Source organism: Falco punctatus, assembly GCF_963210335.1.
Source record: "Falco punctatus genome assembly, chromosome: 7".
NCBI classification, from domain to species: Eukaryota; Metazoa; Chordata; class Aves; order Falconiformes; family Falconidae; genus Falco; species Falco punctatus.
In genome coordinates, this window is record NC_137587.1 from 70,861,308 (window position 1) to 70,885,097 (window position 23,790).

Here is a 23,790-nt window from a genome sequence, read left to right on the forward strand (position 1 = left end):
CACAGTCTTTCATTTCGTGACCGCATGCCATTGCGCTGAGTCCCTCCAAGGCTGGTGTATACTGGGCGTTGAACATGTTCCAGCTTCATCTTCAGGCGCCCCCTTTGAGCCGAGGTTTCTGTACGGTCTCACAGCCACATATGGATCGCAGGCACACGTGTTTATTCCTCCGGCACTGACGGAGCAGCCACCTTCAAGGGTGGATGTCAGCAATGTTTGGATGATACAGAGAGCTGTTAGAAAGCAGTGTAAAATAGGGAGAGGAGCAGAGCGTGGTGTTGGCTGACTCGGCAGTATCCCCAGGGCTCCCACGCAGCATCTCTCCCTTTGGCAGCGATTGGCACTAGCCAGGGAATCCAGCCAAGGCACAGCACAGCCACTGCTGGAAGGGTTCATGTTTTTCCAAAGGGAGATGGCTGTGGTGGAAGTGGGAAAGACTCCTTAGGGTAGCAGCTCGCCTCCCCGTGCTTGGGAACTCAGCCTGATGGCAGGTGCTACAGCATCTGTCCCAACCATGTAACAAGAAGGTTCCTCTAAAATGCTGTGTGGGCAACGAGAAACACAGCCTCCACCTCAGCACCTAGCCCCTAGAAACCTCTTCCTCCAGGAAAATCGGGAAACCAACTCCCCTGAGGGTCTTTCCAGGCTGCTGGGCTCCAGTACCCTGTCACTGGGGGAACGGGGAGGAATTGATGGATGGATTGGGAGGCTCCAGATCACGGCACCCACACGGACAGGGCTTGCAGGAGGTGTCCATCCCTACCTGACCTTCTCGCTTTTCTCCCCAGCCTCTTTCTTCGGGGATGGCTTCGTGGAGATGCCGCTAGTGGACGCCTCGCGCACGGTGCGGCTTCGCCTGCAGCTGTACACCAGCCAGGGCAGCGGGCTGCTCTTCCTGGCCGCCGGCCAGCCCGACCACCTCCTGCTCCAGCTGCAAGCCGGCAGCCTGCAGGTCAGCACCCCGACACCCCGCTCCCCCGGCCAGGCTGGGGTCCACGGGGCACGGCTCCATCCAGCGCAAGGAGGGAGGGGCAGCCCACGGGGCCAGACACAAGCGTGGACAGCCAAGCTGCCAGGACCCCTGCCAGGGGGTGTTAAGAGTTCAAGAAGGGGGTGGACACAGTCCTGGGAGAATCAGTTAAATACAGAGAAACAGGGTCCAACGGGGGAAGCTCCTCACCCACTGCCGGGGGTGATGCTGGGGAGCATCGTGGAGGCACCTGGACAATGGCCCCCCACGTACATCGCATGGCCAGGCATGGTGCACAGCCCCCTCGGGGTGCACGGGGTTAGTGAAGAGAAGGGATGAGACGAGGATCCAGAGAAAGAAGAGGTCTCCCCTGTCCCACCACACTAAGCCCAGGGCATGGGAAGGGGTCAGGACAGAAGAATAAAATTCCCTTTTGTGGTTACGGCGTTGGCATCCACCATGAAGGGAACGTGCCAGGAGCAGCGGAGGCACACATCCCGCCTCTGTCCTGCAGCCTGGCCTGGGCCACCAACCACATCTGAACTAAAGCAGGAGAGCAAGCAAGGAGCTGGCCAGAGGTCTCCCTAATGCAGACCATGTGTCTCAGGGCCCATCAGCCAACCCTCTACTTAGGCAGGCTCCAAGCTGCTGTGCGTGGGGAACCAAGCCTGCTATTTCCCCTGCCAGCTCCCAGGGCAAGGGCTGGAAGCAGCCCGGGTTGCAGGGATGGAAGGCAGCAGGGGAAGGATGGAGCAAGGAAAGCGGAGCCAGCATCTGGCAGAATCCCTCTGTGCAGGGAGAGGAAAAGCCCAGCTGTGGGACTGGGAGATGGAAGACTCCAGGGAAGCAGCCCCCAGACTGGAATATGCTGAGAATGAGTGAAAAAGGAGAGAAATTCAGAGACCAGGACAGAGAGGGCATGCACAGGGGGGTGAGGGAGGAGCAGGGCACACAGCAGTGGACTGAGGGACCAAAACACCTGCAAGCCCCCACGCTACGGGTCCATGCTTCACAGGGTATTTCTGGTAGGTGCAGAGGTGTCTCCTGTGCGGCAGATAACACCCCGCTTGGGCTGAGCACTTTGTGTCCTTTCCTGCAGGCCAGGCTGCAGCTGGGCTCTGAGGAGGTGACCCTGCAGTCCCCGGCAGAGCTGCAGCTCAATAACCTGGTGGTGCATGATGTGGAGCTGCTGGTGGAAGATGGCAGGATGATGCTGACCATTGACAGCCTCTTCAACAGCTCTGTGGACATCCCGGGGCCAGTAAGGGAGCTGGACATCCAGTATGGCCTCTATGCCGGCGGGACCGGCAGCCTTGACCTACCATACCTCGCTGAGGCCAGCTCACCCTTCAGAGGTTGCCTCCACTTAGTGACATTCAATGGCCTGGATGTCCTCTCCCCTCTGTCCTCTGATGGCAGCTCCAAGATCTTCCACCAGGTCCAGGAAGGCTGCAGCACGCAGTTCTCTGCAGATCCTGAGGACCCCTTTGGGTTCCTGGGACCACACTCCTACATCGCATTTCCCACTTGGGATGCAAGGAAGGAAGCGACCATTGAGTTTGTGATAATGACGAGCATCACCCAGGCACCCCTCATCTACCATGCAGGGCTGGAGAATGACTTCTTCTACCTGGAGATCTTCAACGGGCGCCTGAGAGGATTTGTTGAGAAGGGGAACGGTATCATCGTCCTGCACAACAATGTCTTCATCAGTGATGAGCAGCAGCATTACGTCAAAGTCTACACAGACATCCACAAGTTTGAGATCCTAATAGACTACTATGCTTCATCCACGTCCAACCGAGGCATCAACAACTACCTAGACCTTCAGGGAAATCTCTTCATTGGAGGTATGAATGAAAAAGCTTTGCAAAGGCTGAGGGAGCATCATCTTGCTTTCATCTCAGTGTGGACCATGACCAACAACTCATTTGTTGGCTGCTTGGAGGACCTGCGGATAAACATGCAGAGGCGGAGTCTGCAAGATGCCGTGATCACAAAGGACATCACATCTGGCTGTGGAAAGCAGGAGCACTATTGGGACTACGATGAGGTGTATGAGCAGGATGAGGCACCCACCTCCACACCTCCAGATGTCTGGTCGGGAGCACCAGGCCTGGTGGCAGAACCGTGTCAGCCAGACAACAGCTTCCCACCTGCCTTCGCCAACATCAGCAGGCTGTTGCACGTCAGCCCCCTCATTGTCTCCGAAGGGGGTATGGCCTATCTGGAGTGGAAACACGCCCAGCCAACAGTAGACTTGAGCCTTGCAAACATCCGACAGTCCCAAATCCTCTTTAGCATCACCAACGACCCCAGGCATGGCCAGCTGGAGCTGGACATTCCTGGGTCCAGGAGCAGAAGGAAGTTCACCCTGTTGGACATCGTGAATCGGAAAGTCAAATACATCCACGACGGCTCCGAGGGGCCCATGGACCAGCTGATGCTAGAGGTGACAGTGACTGCCCAGCAAGGAGTCCCAGAGTGCCTGCGGCAGGGGCAGATGTACCTGCTGCCCATCATGATCAACCCCATCAATGATGCCCCCCAGGTGATCTTTCCCCATGGGAACCACATGACAATCCTGAAGCACACACGGAAACACCTGACCACGGACATCCTGCAGGTCCTAGATGATGACACGTCCTGTGATGACCTTGAATTCCAGCTGCACGGTGGCCAGCAGATGGAGGAGGGTTATGTGGAGTATGACTTTCACCCTGGAGTGCCCATCGAAGAGTTCTCCTGCAGAGACCTGGAAGCAGGCAACATAGCCTACGTGCACCAGAGCGGGACAAACTTACAGCTGACCTTGCAGGTGAGTGACGGCACAGTCCCAAGCCCCATTGCCACCCTGAGGATCCTCGCCATCGACCCTGACATCCACCTGCGCAACAACACCGGCCTCTCCATCTCCCAAGGAGGTGCTGCACGCATTACCACAGCCAACCTGTCAGTAGAGACAAACGCAGTGCAACAACGGGTCGCCATCCTGTACATCCTCACAGAGCCCCTACGGTATGGTGAGGTCCAGAAGCAAGGGAGCATGGGAGGGGAATGGAAAAGAGTGGAGTCCTTCCACCAGCAAGATCTGGAGCAAGGGCGCATTCAGTATTTCAGCACAGACCCGGAGCACCGCCTGGAAGACAGTGTGGAGAAGCTGAGATTCGAAGTCCAGGTAGGGCAGAAAGTCTTGCGAAACAACACCTTTCTTGTAACGATTAAAAGAGCCACCATTAAGATGAGGACCATGGTCCCCCTCCAGATGAAGAACAAGCGGCACAGAAATATCACCAGTAAGGAGCTGGAGGCGATGCTGGAAGATCCAAACTCCGCCCCAGTCCCCTTCCACTACATGATAATCCAGGCTCCCAAAAAGGGAAACCTGGAACTGCTGGGCAACAGGCTGACCGAAGGCTTTGGATTTACCCAAGATGACCTGCAAAGGAACCACCTGAGCTACAGCGTGACCATCAGGAACTCTCAGCAAGCCGAGGACACCTTCCAGTTTCGCGTCCATGCTGGTGAGCAGCACTCTCCTGTCTATACCTACACAATCAGCATTGGTGGGGACCCCGACGCACCAGCCCTGACCAACGTCCTCCTGACTGTGCCAGAAGGGGGGCAAGCTGTCATCTCCAAGGACCACTTGTTCGTACAGAGCATGAACAGCATGGACTACCTCTACGAAGTCATTGAGGGGCCAGCGCACGGGAGGCTGGCCTGGGCTGCATCCCATGGCTCGGCCTCCAGAGAGGAGATCACGGAGTTCACCAACGATGACATCCTCCACCGCCGGCTGCTGTACCAGCACGATGACTCTGAGACGCTGGAGGATGACATCCCCTTCGTAGCGACCAGGCAGGGCGAGGGCAGCGCTGAGCCCGATGCGGAGGAGGTGAGAGGTGTTTTCAGGGTCTCTATCCAACCCGTCAATGACCACAGCCCGGTCCAGGTAGTGAACAAGGTCTTCAACGTGGTGCGCAATGGGCAGCACCTGCTGACAACAGATGACATTGCCTTCACCGACAAGGACTCTGGCTTCTCCGACACGCAGCTGGTGCTGGCAAGGAAGGACATTTTGTTTGGCAGCATCGTGTCCGCCGATGACAGAAGCCACCAGGTCTATCGGTTCACACAAGATGACTTGAGGAAGAAGAAGATCCTCTTTGTCCATTCGGGGGCTGACCGGGGCTGGATCCAGCTACAGGTCTCAGATGGCCTCCACCAAACCACGGCCCTCCTGGAAGTACAGGCATCAGACCCCTACATCAAAATAGTCAACAACACTGGTCTAGTCATCCACCAAGGCAGCCAAGGGAGCATCGACTCCTCCGTCCTCAGCCTGGAGACCAATATGGACATCAGGTCAGATGAAGAGATACGGTTCCTGATAATGACCCCCCCACGTTGGGGGACTGTGCTGAAAGGGGAGCAGCCGGTCGTGACCTTCTCCCAGAGGGACCTGCTAGCAGGAGAGATCTCCTACCACCACAACGGGAGCAGGAACACCCGGGATGAGCTCCAGTTCACTGTAGAAGCAAACGAGGTGGCGGTGGAGGACACGCTGGCCATCACTGTGTTCTTGGACACCCATCCCAGCCCCTTGCGCATAGTCAACCACAAGGAGATCCACGTCTTTCAGGGGGAAGCAGCTGGGATCAAGGAGGAGTACTTACTGGTAAGTATCCCCTTCTCTAGTCATTCCCCAAGCCTGCATCACTTCCCTGGCCACCAAACTAGGATAACCACCAGTGGGATTCCATTTTACTCCCACCTGCCCAGAGCAAAGGATTCATGCCCCTGTCAGGCTTTGCCCAGGGGTAGAGGTGGGGTTCAGGCATGGCCTCGGCAAGAAGGTGACTCTTGCAGCTCATCCCATAGCAAAGTCTCGGGGGATTGCACAGCGGTGGGCCGTGGGGCAGGCCCAGCCTCACAGGCAGCAGCTCCCCACTCATGTGTTGTCTCCCCCACACTGCCAGGTGACCCACGAAGAGATCCCTCCCCAAGACATAGTCTACCTGGTGAGCAGCCCCCCAGCCTCCGGCTTCCTGGCAACGCTTCAGCATGAGCAAGACTCAAACGAGCAGCCCAGCCTGGACCCCATCCAGTCCTTCACCCAGGAGGACATCAACGACGGCAGAGTCCTCTACCTCCACTCCAAGCCCGAGGAGGAGCATGACCAGTTTGTCGTGGACATCACAGCTGGTGGTGCAGACCCCCTGGAGGGCGTGGTGGTGAGCCTGGTCATACTCCCCATCACCATCCCCCTGGATGTCCACAACATCACAGTGCCGGGAGGCGGCTCTGCTACCCTCTCCACAGGCACCCTCAACATCCCAAACACCTACTACACGGCTCTTGGTGTAGAGTTCAGGGTGCTCAAGCCTCCGCGGTTCGGTACCCTCCGGAACAGCCAGCGGCCCGAGGACGGTGGGCTGCACAGCTTCACCTGGAGCGAGGTACAGCAGCCAGGGGTGCCCGCTTGCCCACCACACAGCTTTCCCTGGGGGGGTGGGCAGAGGTCCAGGGTGGGCTCCAGCCCCCAGCGGCACTGGGAGGGGCTGGGGAGGGCTGCAGGGCTCCTGTACGCATCAGAAACGTTTGCCCTCAGGATGGAGGGGTTTGGAGGGGTGGGTTTGCCCTGCAGCCAAGGCACGCATCAACCCCCGAGGTGTGTTTTTAAATGTCACTGGGGATACAGGGTGGGGACGCAGGGCAGAGCACCCATGCTGGGCTCCGGGTCTGCTTCCCATGGGGATCCCGCTCCCCGTCTTTGTGGTGGAAGCACCCCACGGGGATGCCTCGGGTGGCCAGCCTGCTCCCCCCTCCCAGGCTGGCTGCACAGGTCCCCCCTCCAGCGGGGCAGTGGCCTGTGCCCCCCAGGCAGGTCACCAGCCCCTGCCCCGCAGGTGCAGAGGCAGCAGATCCAGTACAGGCAGGACGGCCCCCGGGCCCGGGCCGACAGCTTCACCGTCCTGGCCAACGCCTCCGCGCCGGACCGGCAGAGCCAGCCCAGGACCCTCTTCGTCACCATCCTGCCCCGCAGCGCCGAGGGGCCCCGGCTGCGGGTCAACGCCGGGCTGCAGGTAAGGGTGCGAGGCCACGGCGATGGGCACCCAGCGGGCCCCGGGTGCTCAGCGCTAAGGTACCCGGAGGGGGCGGCCAGACCAACGCGGGGACCCCACGGGACCCCCCCCCAAGCCGCCGGGAACCGGGGCAGAGCAGAGCCGGAGCGCAGCCCAGAGGCAGGCGATGGGCTCGGGGGAGGGAGGTGCTTTCCCGGCGGGGCGAGGCTTTGCAGGAGGCGGAGACGGGGCTGTCCCGTCCCCCGTCCCCCCCCTCCCCCTCCCTTCCCTCCGCCCCATCCCTCCGCAGTGCCGATGCTGACACCGTCCGCAAGGTGGGAGCATCGCCCCGCACAGCCCGCATCCCCCTCCCCTCCCCGGGGCGCCCTTCCCCACCTCCGGAGCAATCCCCGGGGAGCGCGACAGCAGCTTACCCACGTTCCATCAGCACAGACTGGAAATACTTAATTTATTTAGGCAGCTCTCTTAATTTATTTAGTCACACCTCTCCTTATGCCCACCTCAGTAAAAAGTCAGGAGCAAAGAGGGCTCACCTGGTGCTGAAATCCCACCTTCTGCCCCAGGCACCTCCCTGCTCCCTTCAGGATCACTAATGCTGCAGCAACGAAATTATTAGAAAACATGCAGGACCGTCAGCCCAGCAGGACCATTCCCCCCCAGCCCCCCAGGCTATCCTCATCCCAGGATTTCCCAGGCTGGCAGCAGGGAAAAGCAGCTCCCTCCATCAGGATCATCACACCAGGAGTACCACAGCGGCTTTGGGAAGGTGTCTGGGAGACTGGGCTCTGGAGGAGATGCCCAAAGGAAGGGTAGGGGCTGCCTGGCCCAGAGGCAGGCAGAGGTTTGGGGGTGCCCCCACCCACAGCCAGCCCTGGTGCTGAGTCTGCCTCTGTTACACCCCCAGCCCCCTCCCAGCAAATCCCTTTTCTAGTGCACTAAGTGATGTCTCCAGGATCTGCCCCAGCTGTGCCAAAACGCTGCCCTCCCGGCAGGGAAAAGTTAACCCCTCAGCTGCTGGGCCCATGTCAGTCCCTCGGGCCCGGCCTGCCAAAGCCAGCGTGGAGCATCCTTGAGGATGCGCTGGTCCTCAGGGAGCAGAGAGGGGCTTTTGTGCCGCTGGAGTGGGGAGCAGGGGAGGCAGGCAGGGCCGGCAGCTCTGCCCCCAGAGCCCTGCACTCCTGCGTGCAGCGCGGAGCTGGCCCTGTGCAAGGGGAGGAGGAGGCTCCCTCCCTGCCTTATTTTTAGCCAGCCCATTAGCCCAGTGATTACAAGGCACTTAGGGGAGCGTGGCTTTCCATCCCAGCCACCATGCTAAAAAAAGGGTGAAAAGAAAGAAGTTCCCAAAATAAACTCTGAGGCAGCAGTCCGCCCGCCTTTCCATCGGGGGACCCCCCGGCCCGGGGAGGGGTGAGGGCAGCACCCGGCTGCCCGCAGGAGGGGCTCTGGGGCTGGGCAAGGCTCCCTGCTCCAGGCAGGAGCAATGCTAAAGCAACCCGGGGCTCAGGAGGGGCCCGGCCCTGCTGTGTTTGTGCTCTGGAGAGGGATGACTTCAGCGTTTAAAGGTCAGGCCGGGTCCAGGAGACAGATTGCACAAAGCCTTCCCCTGCTGGCTGCGCCTGCCAGCGCCGGGGTGCGGGGTCCACGCAGGGCCAGGCAGGCAGCAGCCAGGGCTCAGACCCCCAAGTAGAGCCCCCAGCAAAGGACCGTGCAGATTTGCCTCAAGCAGCTTTTTGGGTTGGCTGGCTGCCACCGAGAGACGCTTCCACTGCTGCAGGGAAACACGGCCACGCTGCCGGCGCTGCTCCGCTGCCTCCTCGCTCGCTCTCCTGCAGAGCAGAGGCGACACAGAGGCTGAGCAAACATAATAAACCCAGTAAGCGAGAGCAGGAACCAGGCGGGAGGCTTTAATAATTCAGAGAGGACGGAGAGCGTGGCGAAGCGGGTCAGCCCTGGCGGCGTGGGCTCTCGGTGACGAGCTCCATGCTGGAGCTCCATGCTGGAGCACCTTCTTGAGCCACCGCATGTGCCTGTCCCCAGCCAGCAGCGATGCCCTGGGGCTGCTGGTCCCCCCTGCCTGCAAACACCTCTCTGGGCTTTGGCCACAAGGAGTTTTCCCTGGCACCAGGTGTGACTGCAATTCCAATAGGCACTGAAGTGACCTGGCCGTGGGTGCTGGGGAGAGGGAGCAGCCTGAAACCCTCAGTGCATGCAGGCTTCGGCCCCTGCACGGGCTGCGTGTCCGGCAGCACTTCCCTCATCCCATCTCTACAAAGCTGTGTTTTCAGCCTGCCTCCTGCTAACCCGCAGGGACTGCCCAAGGGATTTAATTTCACCGTCGGCACCCACACCCACTCAAGAAATGTTTTGGGTTAGGCCAGCTGAAAACAGCAGAAAAGAGCTCATCTAACCCAGCACAGCCAGCTGAGCAGCTCCTCCAGCACCTGGGTGTTGTCTTGTGGGTTTGCAGGATGCAGGCCAGGCTCATGATGTGGTGGGATGCAGCGCATCCTGCCCCTCCACCCTGCACGAGCTGCAGGAAGGCTCGATCGGTGCTCCCTGCCACTTTGGGGCATCCTGAGGGAGAATGGCACCTCTGGAGTGTGCAGGCAGAACCTGTCTGGCAGCGCAGGATTCACCCCCGTGGTGTGCGGAGACTGAGATACGGAACAGCATTAGGAGCGGGGAAAATTGTTGCCTCCAGCCGGAAAGGGGAGATGCCAGGGCTTTGGGGTAGCAGCATCCCCAGGGGTGGGTGGGCACTGCTGGCTGGGTGGACGAGACCCTGGGAAGCTTCACAGTCACCCTGAGCTCACCACATGCTTGTCATTCCTGGAGGGTTTGCCGGGGCGGCTGGCTGCAGCCTTGTGAGGGGGTGGTGGGATGGCTGCGTTGCTGGGAGCATGAGCTAGGAGAAACACCCAGCTGGAGAGAGACGGGGCTGCTGTCATCACGTACGCAGCAGCAGCTCAGGGAGCGAGTCCAGAGCTCGGGGACCCCACTAAAAGCCCTTCCCTTGCAGAGCAACGGAGAGAGAGATCTGTCAAAGGCACAGCCTCTGCCCCAGCCCCACAGGCTGTGCCAGCACTGTGCCTCCTTCCCTTTCCTGCCCTTGAGGAAACTGAGGCACGGAAGGGCAAGCCCTCACCCTCGCCTGCCTGCTCGTGCCGTGCCGTGCAGATGCACAGACCCAGCAGCAGAACACGTGCTGGCAAACACGGCAGCGGTGCAGGGTGACGCAGGGCTGGGAAGAGGCCAGATGACGGAGGCATCACCCAGCATGTGGACAAGGCACCCTTATTGGACTGGGGTGTGCTCAGGCACCCAGCGGAGCTCTCTGAGTGGGGACAGGATCCAGAGCAGGCTAGGGGAAAGGGGAGAGGTGCTGGGAGCATCCCAGGGGGATTATAGCCTCTTCTTATCCCCCAGCTGCGGGAAGGTGCCACGGCTGCCATCAGCCCCCACATCCTGAGTGCTGAGGACAAGGACTCCCCAGCAGAGGTGGTGACCTACTCCATCCAGCCCCCAGCCAACGGGAAGGTTGTGCTGAGGTCAGCCCCTGGAGCTGAGGTCCGACGGTTCACCCAGGCTCAGATAAACAACGGCCTCATCCTCTTTGTGCACCAAGGTAGGGCAGGGCCAAGGTGCCCCAGTCCCCTTGCATCACCCCCAACCCGAGGGAGGGGACACTGCTGGAGGGCAGCCCTGTGCCACCAAAGTGGATGCTAACTCCATCACACAGCACCCTGGTCTAAACCCACACCAAGTTAATGGGGGGCTGCAGCCCCCTCTGCCCCCTGTAAATGTCCAGCTTTGTGCTTTCTGCAGGACCCCTGGATGGAGGCTTTGCCTTCGACCTGTGGGATGGTGAGAACCTGTCTCCTGGGCACTTCTTCCTCGTCAGGGCCCAGAGAGAGCCCCTCATTAGCCTGGCCAAGAAGCAGAGCCTCACTGTCTGCCCAGGTGGGTACAGGCACGTTCCCCCATCCTCCCAGTCTGATGGCAAATGGGGCCCTTGGACCCTTCTATTACCCGCTGCCTGAGTGTTGCCAAGAGATGCCCACAGCAGAGGCCGTAGGCAGGTGGCGAGGCAATGGGTTGAAGTCCGTAATTAACATGCTTTCCAGGTGCCCTGCAGCCCATCACCAGCCAGAACCTGCAGGCAGTGAGCAACAGCCCCACCAGCTCCACCGCTCTGTACTACAGCATCGAGCAAGCCCCGCGCCTGGGCAGGCTGAGCACCTCCCAGGGGGAGGAAGTCAGGAACTTCACCCAAGCCCAGGTGAGCTTTTGCCTCCCCCAGCATCCCAAGACACAGCCCTCCATCGCGGCTCGCTGTAGCCCGGGGGTCCCAGCCCGACCCTGGGCAGAGGCACCCGATCCCAGGCAGGAGGCAGAGCCAGGCCGCAGCCACACCACGGCTTTCCCAGCTCTGCCAACAGATGCCAAGAGGGATTAGGAGCTGCTGCCCCAGCGCCGGCTTTACCATGGCCGCCAGCCTTGGATTTAGTGCTGGGCAAGGCTCAGGGAGTTATAATCCCCTCTTCTTAGGCTACCTCCCTGCTGCAGACCCAGCCACCCTGGCTGCTGCCTACGGCAAGAGCCAAGTGTGATGCTTTCACCCCTGCTCTGAGCAAAGCCTTGCTACCACCCTTCTCGCACAGGGCCAAGCTTTTGCAGAGCACAGCGAAGGACTTATTTCTAACCATCACTCAGAAGCGTGCAAGCTCCCCGATGCTGTGCTCATCCTTGGAGGAAGCCTGGCCCAGGTCTTGGAGGGTGCTAAGTAAGCTCAGCCCTTCCTCTGAGCCTCAGTTTCCCCAGTTACTGGACAGAAACATCCTGACAGGGAGGCACAGGGAGCTCCTGAGAGTGGCAACTATGTCCTGGGTGGTGATGATCCCCATTTCTTACCTAATTAGGGCTTGGCTGCTCCTTCCCAGAGACAAGATAAGATCCCAGGGCGCACACATTGGCTCTAACACAGCATCACCAGGGTCCCCCCCAAGCACTACGGTGCCCATCACACCAGAGATGAAACAGATGCACCCATTTCCCACATGGTAACACCCACTCTGGGTATTTTGCCATTTAGCAGAGCTCACTGAGGGGTTTTTTGTTATTTTTAGGTTGACAGTAGGATGATTTTCTACCAGCACGAGATGCCAGAGAAACCCTTCTGGCTGGCCCAAGATGCCATCCGTTTCCGCGTGGTCGCTCCCACAACCATCTCTGATTCCTTCATCCTCCTCGTGCTGATCTCCTTTGAGGAGAGGTGTCCCCAGCGTTCAACTCTGCTATGGAGAAATGCAGGTAAAGAAGAAAAGGAGAAGCAAGGGACAAACAAGCCCTCCTGAAGTTTGCAGACTTCAGGAGGGCTTGTTTGTCTGAAGGAGACACCCTTGTGCAGTTCCCCATGGCCAGCCAAGCACGAGCTTTGATATGATGTCAAGCAACATCTAAAACCGCATCTGTCCTTTTACGGGCTCTCTGCACAATTCCTTCCCCCATCATCTTCCGGGCTAATAAGTCCCAGCTGATTCTCATCCCTCTCCATATCTTTGAAACCCTCCTTTTTCTGCTTTAACTTGCTGTTGTCCGGGTCTGCTCTGCTCTCCAGCAGATCCTGCCTCCTGCCAGGGGTGACAAACCTTCGGGTTTTCCCTTTTCTCCCCAGGCCTCCAGCTCTCACGGGCTCAACGGGCTGAGATCGGCACCTCGATATTGGATGCCTCCAACCTCCTGAGCCAAATCCTGGTCCCCGAGCGGGCTGCGTATGATGTTGTCTTCCTGGTGACGGGGCTGCCAGCTCATGGGCAGCTCTTGGTGGCTGGTGTGCCCCTGGAGCGATCCCGGCCATTCTTCCTGCAGTCAGACCTGGCTGCAGGGCGCCTGGCATATGCCCATGGTGGAGACAGCATCTCTGAAGACCATTTCAGATTTAAGGCTTGGCTCCAGCCCCGGGCGCAGCAGTCCATCCGTCCTCCACAAGAAGGGGTGGTCATCTCCGAAGCTTTCAATATAACGGTGACCGGCAGCAGCAGCAAGCCACCGCAGGTGCTGAAGCAGCAAGAAGTGCTGCGGGTCTCACCAGGCTCCGTGGTGACCTTATCCCGGGACTACCTGGATGTGGCAGACCCATCAGGGTCCCCGGAGAAGATGGTGTACAGCGTCCTCCAGAGACCTCTTGCTGGCCACCTGGCTAACACACACAACCCACAGGAGCCCATCAACCACTTCACCCAAGCAGATGTCCAAGCAGGCCATGTGGTGTTTGTTGCCACCAGGAGCCATACCTCAGGGTCTTTAGCCTTGAGCCTCTCCGATGGCCACCATCCACCCACCCTGACCTCACTGGAGATCGAGGTGCTGCCGGCAGAGAGCACCACTGCCAGCCCAGTGCTGCTGGAGGTGCCCCAAGACCTGAACAGGGCTGCCATGTCCCACCGTCACCTCCTGGGAGCTGCACAGCGGGGGGCCAGCAATGCCCTGTACAGGATCACCAAGGACCCAAGGTTTGGCCAAGTGCAGGTCAACCAGAAGCCATCACGGGGCTTCTCACAGAAGCAGCTGGACCGTGGAGAGGTGACGTTCACCTTCACTGACCTCACCTCTCCTGAGGATGACTTCCAGTTCCTCGCCATGTCGCGGGCAGCAAACAGGACCGGGGTGGTGAATGTGATGGTCCACGCCTTGGTGAAGGCTCAGCCGGGCAGCCTGTGGCCTAGGGGTACCACAGCCCTCCTGGACACCAGCATCCTTGATGCCAGCGAGTTGGCCAACCACACCAAGAGCATCCCAGTCTTCAAGATCCGCAGGGCACCCCGTGCCAGCCGCCTCGTGAGGGTCTCCAGGGACCCAGGACAACTCACCACCCCGATCGAGACCTTCACCCAGAGTGAGCTGGAGCAAGGGCTGGTCGGGCTGGAGGTGCTGGGTGCTGGGGAGACTGACCAGCCCCTGCAGAGTGACAGCTTTGCCTTTGAGCTGGCAGCCGCCGGCGTGCCACCAGCGCTAGCGTCCCTGGAGTACAGCACTGAGCCCTACAACGCCTCGAAAGCCTACGGTGTCACCCTGCTCACAGCCCCCCCGGCACCCTCGTCCCCAGTGCCCCAGCCCCAGGGCACGGCACGGAGCAGCCCCAATGCCAGCGAGCTGGGCATGCCACCCACCGCCTGGCAGGGCCCCGGTGCTACCACCAGCCCCAGCCCTGTGGAGGGGGGCACCTTCCTCAGCTTCATTGAGGCCAACATGTTCAGCATCATCATCCCCATCTGCCTCATCTTCCTCCTGCTGGCCCTCATCCTGCCCCTGCTCTTCTACCTGCACAAGCGCAACAAGACGGGGAAGCACCATGTCCAGGGCACCCCCTCCTCCAAGGCCAAGAACGGGGCTGTGCCAGACCAGGAGACCTTCCGGAGGATGGACCCCAACCAAGGCATCCCCCTAACAACTGTCAATGCCCCGGAGGGCAAGGGCACGGGTCCGCCACCCCAGGGCACAGGTCCTGGAGCACCGCCAGACCCTGAGCTCCTCCAGTACTGCCGGACTTCCAACCCTCCCTTGAAAAACAACCAGTACTGGGTGTGAAGGGCTCAGGCACGGGGGCAATGAGACCACCTGGGGGTCCACACCCTCCCAGAGCACTGTCGGCCGCCTCCTCCCAGCTGTCCTCCTCCTCCCTGGGAGCTGGCATCCTGCAGATGTAGGAGGGCCCTGGGGATATGGGGGCTGCCCATCCGGCCCACCCGGGAGCCCCAAATTTCCAGGTAGCTTTGGGCAGGGGAGGGGGGCACTGCATAAGCAAGTGGGAGCAGGCAAAGTGCCCGAGCATCCCTGGGGAACGCTGACTTTGGGTGCTCATTTGAGCCACCCGACGGTGGCCGCAGTGCTGGAGGGGACCTGACAGCACCGGTCCCCACCGACCCACCCAGGAGGGTCCAGTGGTGGCTCCTCCATGGGCAGCACCGATCGCCACGGAGGTGTTTGCCGCAGCTCTTGGCGCCAGAGGGAGGATGAGGAGCAGCTTGCGCTGAGTCAGGCTGGGGATGAAGCTGCCCAAATCCCCCAGGGCTAGGCGGGCTGAGACACTGGAGCAGAGGCTCGGAAAAAACTCTGTGGCCAATGCCAGGGGAATTTAAAAATCCCCACCCACTTGGAAAAAAACCCGTCTTGCTCTTTCTCTGCGTGCTTGCCGTGTGCTTCATAAAGCAGATTGCACTGAGCCCCGGGGAGGGGGTTGCACAACAGGTAGGATGCCCTGGGCGGGGAGGGGGGCAGGAGCTCACCTGGGCGGCGTGAAACCAGAGAGGAGAGTGGAGAACCCGAGCCAGCGCGTTTTTCCACTGTATACTCCAGTACAGCAGACGTAAACAGAATAAAGTGCCTTTTCCGAGGTGCATCACTGTTTTCGTAAGCCGTCCCCCTTGCCAGGCCTGTTTAAAGCCCAGCAAGCTGCAGAGTGACATTTGGAGGTAACGGACCAAACTCCAGGCTCTTGCTCAAATTTTCCCCAGCCTGGAGTCCTAAAAACTTTAATAGAAACTGTCTGAGGAAGAGCAGAGGAAAAACTGAGCACTGAGCTCAGGATGGGACCCAACAATAATACCCTGCACTGCTACAGCTGGGAAGCTCATCACAGGGCACATCCCGCTCTTGCAACACCGATGGGAAGCTGAAGTAAGCCCCCAGGGACCACGGGGGATGCTTTACATTTGCACCCCTCTCACCCAGGGTAAAATCCATCCTGTGATCCCTCCCCACACCAGCACCCCGTGCTGTCCCACTCCAAGGCTGCGGCAGAACCGGGATGGTTGCCTGCACCATGCCAGCAGTTTTCCTGGCTGCATTGACAGTGCCAGACGTTTGCCGAGTGGTAAATCACACCCGCCCCGCTCCAGCTGGCGGGTGCTAGCGCATCTCACCAGCACCCACAGCCACCAGGGTGTGGGCAGGCAGCCCCGTACCCCCCAGTACAGGCAAGACAGGGCACAGCAGAGGCAGGCATGGCACCTCCGAGCCCTCTCACCCCAAGGCAGCTGGTGCCAATGGGTGCCAAGCCCACGCACTGCTGCAACCTCCCTGCCTCCAAAACCTTCCTCCTGCCCCATCCAGAGGAGGGGAAAAAAAAAAAAAAAAAAAAAAAAAGAAAAAAAGAAAAAAAGAATTCTCTTTCCTTCTGCTCAGAGGCAAGTGACATCCTCTCCCCTCTGTAAAATGGGGACAGCAGGACCGGGCTGCCCACGCCACAACTCAGCGCTTGCCATGGAAGCGCTGCTCCCAAAAGGTCGGGAACAACCGCTCCGCACAGAGCGGAGGGAATGTCGTCACCTCCCTCCCTCAGATCACAGCTCTGTGCCTGCGCCGCCACGTTTATTATCTTTGCTAATCACATACCCCCATGAGAGACGGAGGTTTGCAGGGAAGCCGGTGGCATCCACCACGGGCCCCCTTGGAAGCATCCACCGTGTTTTCCTTCCGAATGGTTTTTGCCTCGCACCCAGGGATTAAAGAGAAGGAACGTGGCCTATTTTGTAAGGAGCATTGAAAGCAAAGCAGGTTAGTTTTAAGGCTTGGAGTTTTATTCCTGCTGCTGGGAAACATCCATTTCCTGAGGTCAGGGGAGGACAGTCAGTAACCTGGAAAAGCCAGCGAGGACCGCAGTTCTCCAGGGCCAAGCTCTGCTGGCAGGGTTTAAATCCTGAACAAAGGTGTTGGTCCTCCGTGGGCTCTTTGGGACTCACAGCAGGATGGCTGGGGCAGGATCTGGCCCATCCTCAGTGCTGCCCACCACCACCCACCTGGGGAAGGGCTGAGGGTCTGGGTGGGCTCCTGCCCAGCTGTGGAACAGGCAAACCAAAGCCCAAACAAGCTCAAAAGTTTCCTGGCCGGGTCCTTTGGCTTCCCCACACAGGGATTCACCGCAGCATCTCTGCCTTCCCCGGAGCCCTGCAGGCACCGTGCCCAGCCAGGGCACAGCAGCAAAGCTGCCTGCTCATGTGGAAGTGCAGCCCGTCCACCTCACCCCAGTTTGGGCCAGAACCACACTGGTCTGGGAGGTTTTGAGGGTGACAGGGGCTGGGCTGCACCCTTCCCTGCTAAGCTGGTTATAAAGCTTGCTGAGGTTTAGGGAAGATCACGGAAATGTTTGGGTTGGAAGGGACCTTAAAGACCACCCAAGTCCCACCCGTGCCAGGGGCAGGGACACCCCCCCCAGCCCAGGCTGCCCCCAGCCCCATCCAGCCTGGCCTTGGGCACTGCCAGGGATGGGGCACCCACAGCCTCTCCGGGCAGCCTGTGCCAGCGCCTCGCCGCCCTCACGGGGAAGGATTTACTCCTAATATCTAATCGAAATCCATCCTCTTTCAGTTTGCCCCTTGTCCTATCGCTACCCTTGTAAAACGCCCCTCCCCGGCTTTCCTGTCGCCCCCTTGGGTGCTGGGAGGTGCTGGAAGGTCTCCTGGAGCCGTCTCTTCCCCAGGCTGAACAGCCCCAACCCTCTCGCCCTGTCCCCACAGGAGAGGGGCTCCAGCCCCCCGATCACCTTCACACCCTCCTCCAGGTCACTCCAGCGGGTCCGCATCCCTCCTGCGCTGGGGGCCCCGGCGCCGAATGTGGTGCTGCAGGGGGGGTCTCACCAGAGCACGGGGGGGGGGAATGACCCCGACCCACCAGCCACGCCGCTTGGGATGCGGCCCAGGACCCAGCTGGCCGGGGGCGAGCGCACCTTGCTGGGCCCTGCTGAGCTTCCCCCCCACCAGCACCCCCACGTCCTTCTCCCCAGGGCTGCTCCCAACCCACTCCCTGCCCAGCCCGCCCCGTGCTGGGATCGCCCTGACCCACACGCAGGACCTTGCACTTGGCCTTGCTGAACTTCATGAGGTCACACAGCCCCACCTGCCCAGCCTGTCAAGGTCCCTCCTGGTGGCACCCCTGCCCTCCAGGGTCAGCTGCACCGCACAGCCTGGTGCCACCGGGGTGCACTCGACCCCAGTGTCCATGTTGCTGACAAAGATGTAAAACAGCACTGGTCCCAGCGCAGACCCCTGAGGAATGCCACTCATCACTGGTCTCCACTTGGACGTTGAGCCATTGACTGCAGCTGAGAGAGATGCTTACAGCTGCTCTGCCAGATGTGCTGCTCCCCTCCCAGGCTGGGCCAGATGTGCAGAACAAAAGCCAGCTCTGCCCATGACCTCACATGCTTTATTCCCAGGGAGCATCTCCCCATCTCCTCCTGCCCCTGCAGCTGCTGATGTCTCCCCCAAGCTGGGCACACCCCCGGTGTCTCACACCCAGGCCCCTCCTCTGTCTTCTACCCATGTTTTTAAAGCAAGAAAAGCCACCCAGAGCAAGACTGCTGTCCCCAGGGAGTACCTGCCCCAGGACATGGCCAGAGCCATTTCTCCCGTGGCACCACCAGCTGAGCCCCCGGCTCAACCCAAGCTGCAGGCAAGTTGCACCCACCCACAGTGGGGTGCACGTGTCCCCCAGTCCTGCCATGGGAGAGGGCATTATGGGTGGGTGCTGCCCAGGAGGGAGATGTCCCTGCTCCTGGTGCCAGGGAGGCATTACTGTGCACAGAAGTTCAGGGTTGGGTGGAATGAGGCCCTCAGGGAGCACCAGGAAGGGAGAAGAGGGGCTGTAAGAAGATGCTGAGGACATGTGCATCAGCAGGTCATCAGGACCCTCACACATCTACACACAGCTTCTGAGGACACCTGAGTCAGGGGATAAGAGGCAGGATAGAGGGGGAAAAAAAAAAAAAAAAAAAAAGGAGTGCCAGCCCACCGCCCAGCTAAAGCAAAGCCTCAAGTCACTAAGGGAAAACATGGGGTGGCTTAAAGCAGGGCAGGAGCCAGCAGACGCCCAGACACAGAGACAGTGAGCAAGTTGCAGTGACTCACAGAGGTGTGACAGGATGGAGATGATAGCCCATACCTGCCACCACCTCCTAAGCAGTAGGAAGAGGCATATCAAAAGCAAGGATATCACCAGGTAGAGCCACCCAGAAGACATGAAGACTCAATGCCAGGTGTCCCTTGTCCTCTGTGCCACCTCCAGACACCCCACAGTGACCACCTGGGTGAAAGCATCTCAGTGCCTGACCACCAGGTTACACAGGCAGTCACGCAGGGGCTCACAAGTGGTAAACCCCCCCCCCCCATGAACTTCACTTCTGTTCTTATTTCAGAAGTCACCTTTGCTTTCTATGAGCCCCAGAAGCAGGGAATGCCTCCTGCTCTGCCGGGAAGCCCCCACAGCTAGATCCCAGGGCAGGATGCAGCCTGGGCTGGATCCATCGGTAGGTCCCTGCCAGGATTTGAGCCCAGCGCTGGGGTTAATGTCCCAGTTTGAGCTCAGATCAGCCAGGAGAGGAGAAGCAGTACTGTTGCACGGCGCAGGGAGAAGGCAGCCCGCTGGTCCCCAGGCAGGCACGGCAGGGCTGCAGGGACGGGGCACACTGAAGCGATGCCCTGCTGCAGAGCCCAGCCTGGAAGCAGTAGGGAGAAGGAATAAGAGTAACCTTCCCCTGCCGTTTCCTCGGCAGATCCACAGTGCCTTTAGAGCAGCCAGGAAATCTCCTCCGAGTTGCCCAGCAGCCTGGCCCTGCCCTGTGCCAGCCGTGGCTTCAAGCACTGCAGCCATGCAAAGCTTCCCTGGGCCACACCACTGCCTTGGGAAGGGAGAAGGGGACCGTCACCCCACAGCCATCTCCCAGGCATCGCACCTGCAGCGGGCTGCTCTGACCCCTCTCCTGGGTTCCTGAGGATACCGGCATGGTGGTACCAGCTCAGGGAGGGCCAGCACTCTGCAGGAGCCGAGACACCAGAGCTCACAGGTAGGAGGGGAATCTGTCACAGCTCTGGTGACTGAGCCAGTTTCCAGGCACCTGTTCAAATGCAAACAAACAATAGGCCAAACAGGTTTCTTTCAGCACCCACCCAGGGCAGGCAGGATCATTTGGCTTTGGAACCCTCCCCCACAAGCTTCAGCCATGCAAATGCATGAGTTCAACAACGGAGGGACTTTATTCCCAGCCAGGCTACAGGCCAGCACGTCCAAGCCCTGCACATGAGATCAGGACCTATGTAAGCGTCATGTCCCCAGCCTCCAAGACCCTCCACTGCAGCAGGCTGCGGGACCCTGCAATGGTGCCCACGTTGCTCCTGGGGATGGAGTCACAGCAAGTGCATGAACCCCCTGACTTGCACAGGCAGCCCCCCTCTTTTGTGGGGGCAAAGCATGGTCCTAGGGCTCCTGCCTCCCTGTTCCCATCCCAAAACTTCCCGAGCAGCTCTTAACAGCCCCAGGAGATGCTCTGGATTTTGCTGGGAGTCAGGAGGAGCATGCTGGGGTCCTCTCAGGGGGTCTGGGTCACACACCCTGCTGGCAAGCGTGCTGGGAAGTCTCCAGGAGACCCTACCTAAGGAGCAGGAGCACCTCTATTCCTCCCAAGGCAGATGAAGGACCCACCCAGGGGTGGCCAGGTCCTCCTAGGAGCTGCCCCATGTGGGACGTCAGAGCCAGACCTCAGGCTGGCTGCTGTGTAGCATGACGAGGCTCAGCACCTCCACTCTCAGCTCTGGCTCTGAGCTGAGCTCAGTGCCCAGGCACGGCAGGAGCCCTCCCTGTCCCTGCTACGTGCCTGCCTGATCCCGGCAGGCCATGCCCACAGCCTGCCAAACAGGCTGGGCTGGCAGCCAGCAGAGCAGGATGGAGCCTGGGGGACACGCAGGCTGGCCGCACATCACCCTGGGAGCACCTCGCAAGGAGCAGTGTGGGGACAGGCCTGTCCCCAGGAGTCAGCCATCCCCACCAGCACCTTGCCCACCTGAGATAAAGCACGTAAATTTCTCCTGCCAGGCTAGAGGAGCTCCCGAGGCCCTGGCAAGCAAAGGCAAAGACAGAAAGGTGAGGACCTGGACACCACAGAGCATCCCCCATGCAGCTGCTGCCTGCCAGAGCTCTCCAGCCCGGCTGCCCGTTTAAATTTAAGACAGATGGAGCCAAACCTCTGCTTCCACACCCAGCAGCTCCACAGCAGACAGTGACGGAGGGAGAGCTTGGGGTCTCCACCCCTCCTGCAAAAACAACACACCCAGCGACACAGCTCCCCAGAAGCACAGGACCTACCTCCCCAGGCTCAGCACCTTCCCAGGAGCTGGAGAGAGGTTATCTGTTCTGGCACGGAAAGCTGGGACAGATCCTGCCCCAGGCATCGCCCCAGCTCTGACATGGGGAACCAGCACTTCGCAGAGTACCAGGGCTGAGGCACTCAGCAGCAGGGGAATGAGGAGGGCTGGCAAACCCCAGCTGCAATTAAAGATGGTTTCCCAGCTCATTCCTCTAGCACAGGCGCTACCAGTCTCCAACAATTGCCCTAGGCTGGGAGCGGGATGGAGCATTTATAGCTGCAGCCAAGGGAACCAGCTGGTGCTCGTTGCCTTGCCTGGAGGAGCCGAGTCAGGGTCATGCTTCGGAAATAACTGAGAAGTGCAGCAATTAAAAGATTTGATCTGGCAGTCTGAGCTGTCTCCTCCTGCCCCTGGTCCGTTGCCTCCCCATACCAGTGCCCTCCTGTGTGCATCTGCCTGGTGTTGCTCCTCAGTGCGGGCACAGGTTCATCCACCTCGCAGCACGGTGGGGATGGGTCCGGATGGGACCTTGCAGCTGTTCCAGCAGCAGAATCCCACTCGGTTCCATCCCCTGCACACGCAGCCCCAGAGCTGCTGCCAGCCCTGACGTGACTCCGCTCCCTGCTCCCCGTCGGCAGCTGTGCTGTGCTTGCCAAGCGCACCGGCAGCGCAGCCGCCCCACAGGCCTGATCCTGCCCGGCTGCCCTGCTGGGAGCTGCGCCCCACGCTCCGCTTTGGGGATCCCGAATTCCTGAGCACTTGGAGATGGTGGGGGTGTCTGTGAGGCTGAGCCTCCGACCAGCAGCTCCGCTTGTCCCAGATGCGGGGGCAAGAGGCACCCAGCACATCCCCACCCTCCAGCCGCTCGCTGGTCCGCAGGGGACCCCGGGAGGGGGTCCTCCCACCCCAGAGCACCCAGCCCTGGGCCAGGCTTGGGGGGCACACTGCTGGGGGCGGCTTCATGTAGCAGCAGAGGGTTGGTGTGGCTGTGGAGGTGGCACATCCCACCGAGCCGAGCCTTGCTGGTGCATGACGTGGGTGGGATATAGGTTGTCCCTACCGCCTGCATGTAAACCCTGGTCTCCCAGAGGTCAAACCAGAGGTGCCAGATTTTCTTTCCACGGCGGGGAGAGGCCCAAAGGCAAGACAAGGGCTCTTGGAAGCCACCCACCGGAGCAGAGGTAGTGACAGCATCCCCCGTGCCAGCTGTGGTGCTCCCGGGGGAGGATGCACCGGCCACCAGTGCCACCGCCACCTCCCCATCCGGCTGTCATGCCGGCGGGGCTCGTGCCGGTGCCTTGGCCTTGGCTTTCCCACGCAGGAGCAGCCTTGGGAAGTGGGAGGAGGAAGCGGACCTGCCCCATGTTCCCGGCATTTCCTCTCGGCCCTGCGCGCCCCGGGGTTTTTTTCTTCGCATGACCCTGAGCGGGAGCAGGGAACAGCCTGTGTCCTGGATAAGGGCAGCAACTGAAACCACTGGTGCACGGGGAGCACTGCGTGCACCCCCAGCCCCCCTCCCCCCTGCCACCCTGCACCCCGGAGCGCCCACCCAGTGGCAGGAGCACCCGGGCAGCCAGTGGGATGCTCAGAGCTGGTTCCATCCTCCAAACCTCAGCACCTTTGCAGGATGCTGTCAGCAACAGGAGGATGCTCGAGCCCACCGCCCGGCCAAGGCAGACCCCAGAAACGCTCTCCCATGGGCAGGGAGAGCCCCCGCCGCCTGCTGCCAGGTGGTGGAGGAAAAAGGCAGGAATGTTAATGGGAAGCAGGATCTCCCAGCCGCTGGGTTCGCCACAGTGAGCCAGCCATGGGAGCATGGTCCAGATGTGGGGGTACGCAGAGGGGTGGCTGGTGGGGCAGGGAGACCTTTGTGGGTGCCAAAGGACTGCAGAGAGCACAGGTCCACCCTTGGGGAAACTGAGGCACAGACTTCTGAGGGCGTGCACGCAGCCTGAAGGCACCCCCTGCCCTGTCCCTGTCCCCATGCCAGGACACTGGTGTGGAGGAAGAGCTCCCGGGGCACTGGGACACGTCCCTGCTCTGGTCACACACCCTGTGAGCAGAGGTGGCTCTTTGCAGCGCTCAGCCCTCCCCGAGGGTGCGACCAGCCGGGCTTCAGGGCGCGGATCTAGAGGCGTTTATCAGGGTGGCTCCGAGGGGGACTAACTCCTTTGCCTCAGCTGCACACACCCTCCCAGCACTGCCATCTGCTCTCCCACCCTCCCAGGTCCCTGTCCCCCACTCCACATTCAGACCCTCCAAAACCTGTCTCTGGGACACCCCAGGGACCGTGCTGCCATGGGGGACCCCAGGCAGGGCATGCCCCCGCTGCGCCGGGTCCAGGGCAGCTGGGATGAGCCGGCACGGCTCCAGACGCTGCTTGTGGTGCCAAGGGCACCCAGCGGTGGCGGTGGGAGGCTCAAACCCAGTGCCCATGGTGCTCCCGAGGGAAAGTGGGGGACAGCAGGGCTGGGGTGGAAGGGACCCGCTGTCCCACACAGCGTCTGGCGTCCAGATGGGGCCAAGGCAACTGTGGTCATCGGTCATCCCTTGCATGGCCAGCGGGGCTGGGGACAAGGCGTTAACCCCTGCAGGG

The 23,790-nt window shown here is 60.5% G+C and overlaps 1 protein-coding gene across 1 annotated transcript in view; it reads left to right on the forward strand.

The window, feature by feature from the left end:
* The window catches only part of CSPG4 (chondroitin sulfate proteoglycan 4), a 28,881-nt gene extending 13,424 nt beyond the window's left edge, over positions 1–15,457 (forward strand). Inside the window, exons 2-10 of the mRNA XM_080395444.1 lie at positions 789–952; positions 2,070–5,651; positions 5,953–6,432; positions 6,883–7,059; positions 10,486–10,684; positions 10,885–11,019; positions 11,184–11,338; positions 12,186–12,369; positions 12,734–15,457. Coding sequence (XP_080251570.1) covers positions 789–952; positions 2,070–5,651; positions 5,953–6,432; positions 6,883–7,059; positions 10,486–10,684; positions 10,885–11,019; positions 11,184–11,338; positions 12,186–12,369; positions 12,734–14,646 — 6,989 coding nt within the window. The 3' untranslated portion in view covers positions 14,647–15,457. The remainder of the gene's footprint in view (positions 1–788; positions 953–2,069; positions 5,652–5,952; positions 6,433–6,882; positions 7,060–10,485; positions 10,685–10,884; positions 11,020–11,183; positions 11,339–12,185; positions 12,370–12,733) is intronic.
* Positions 15,458–23,790: the final 8,333 nt, after the last annotated feature.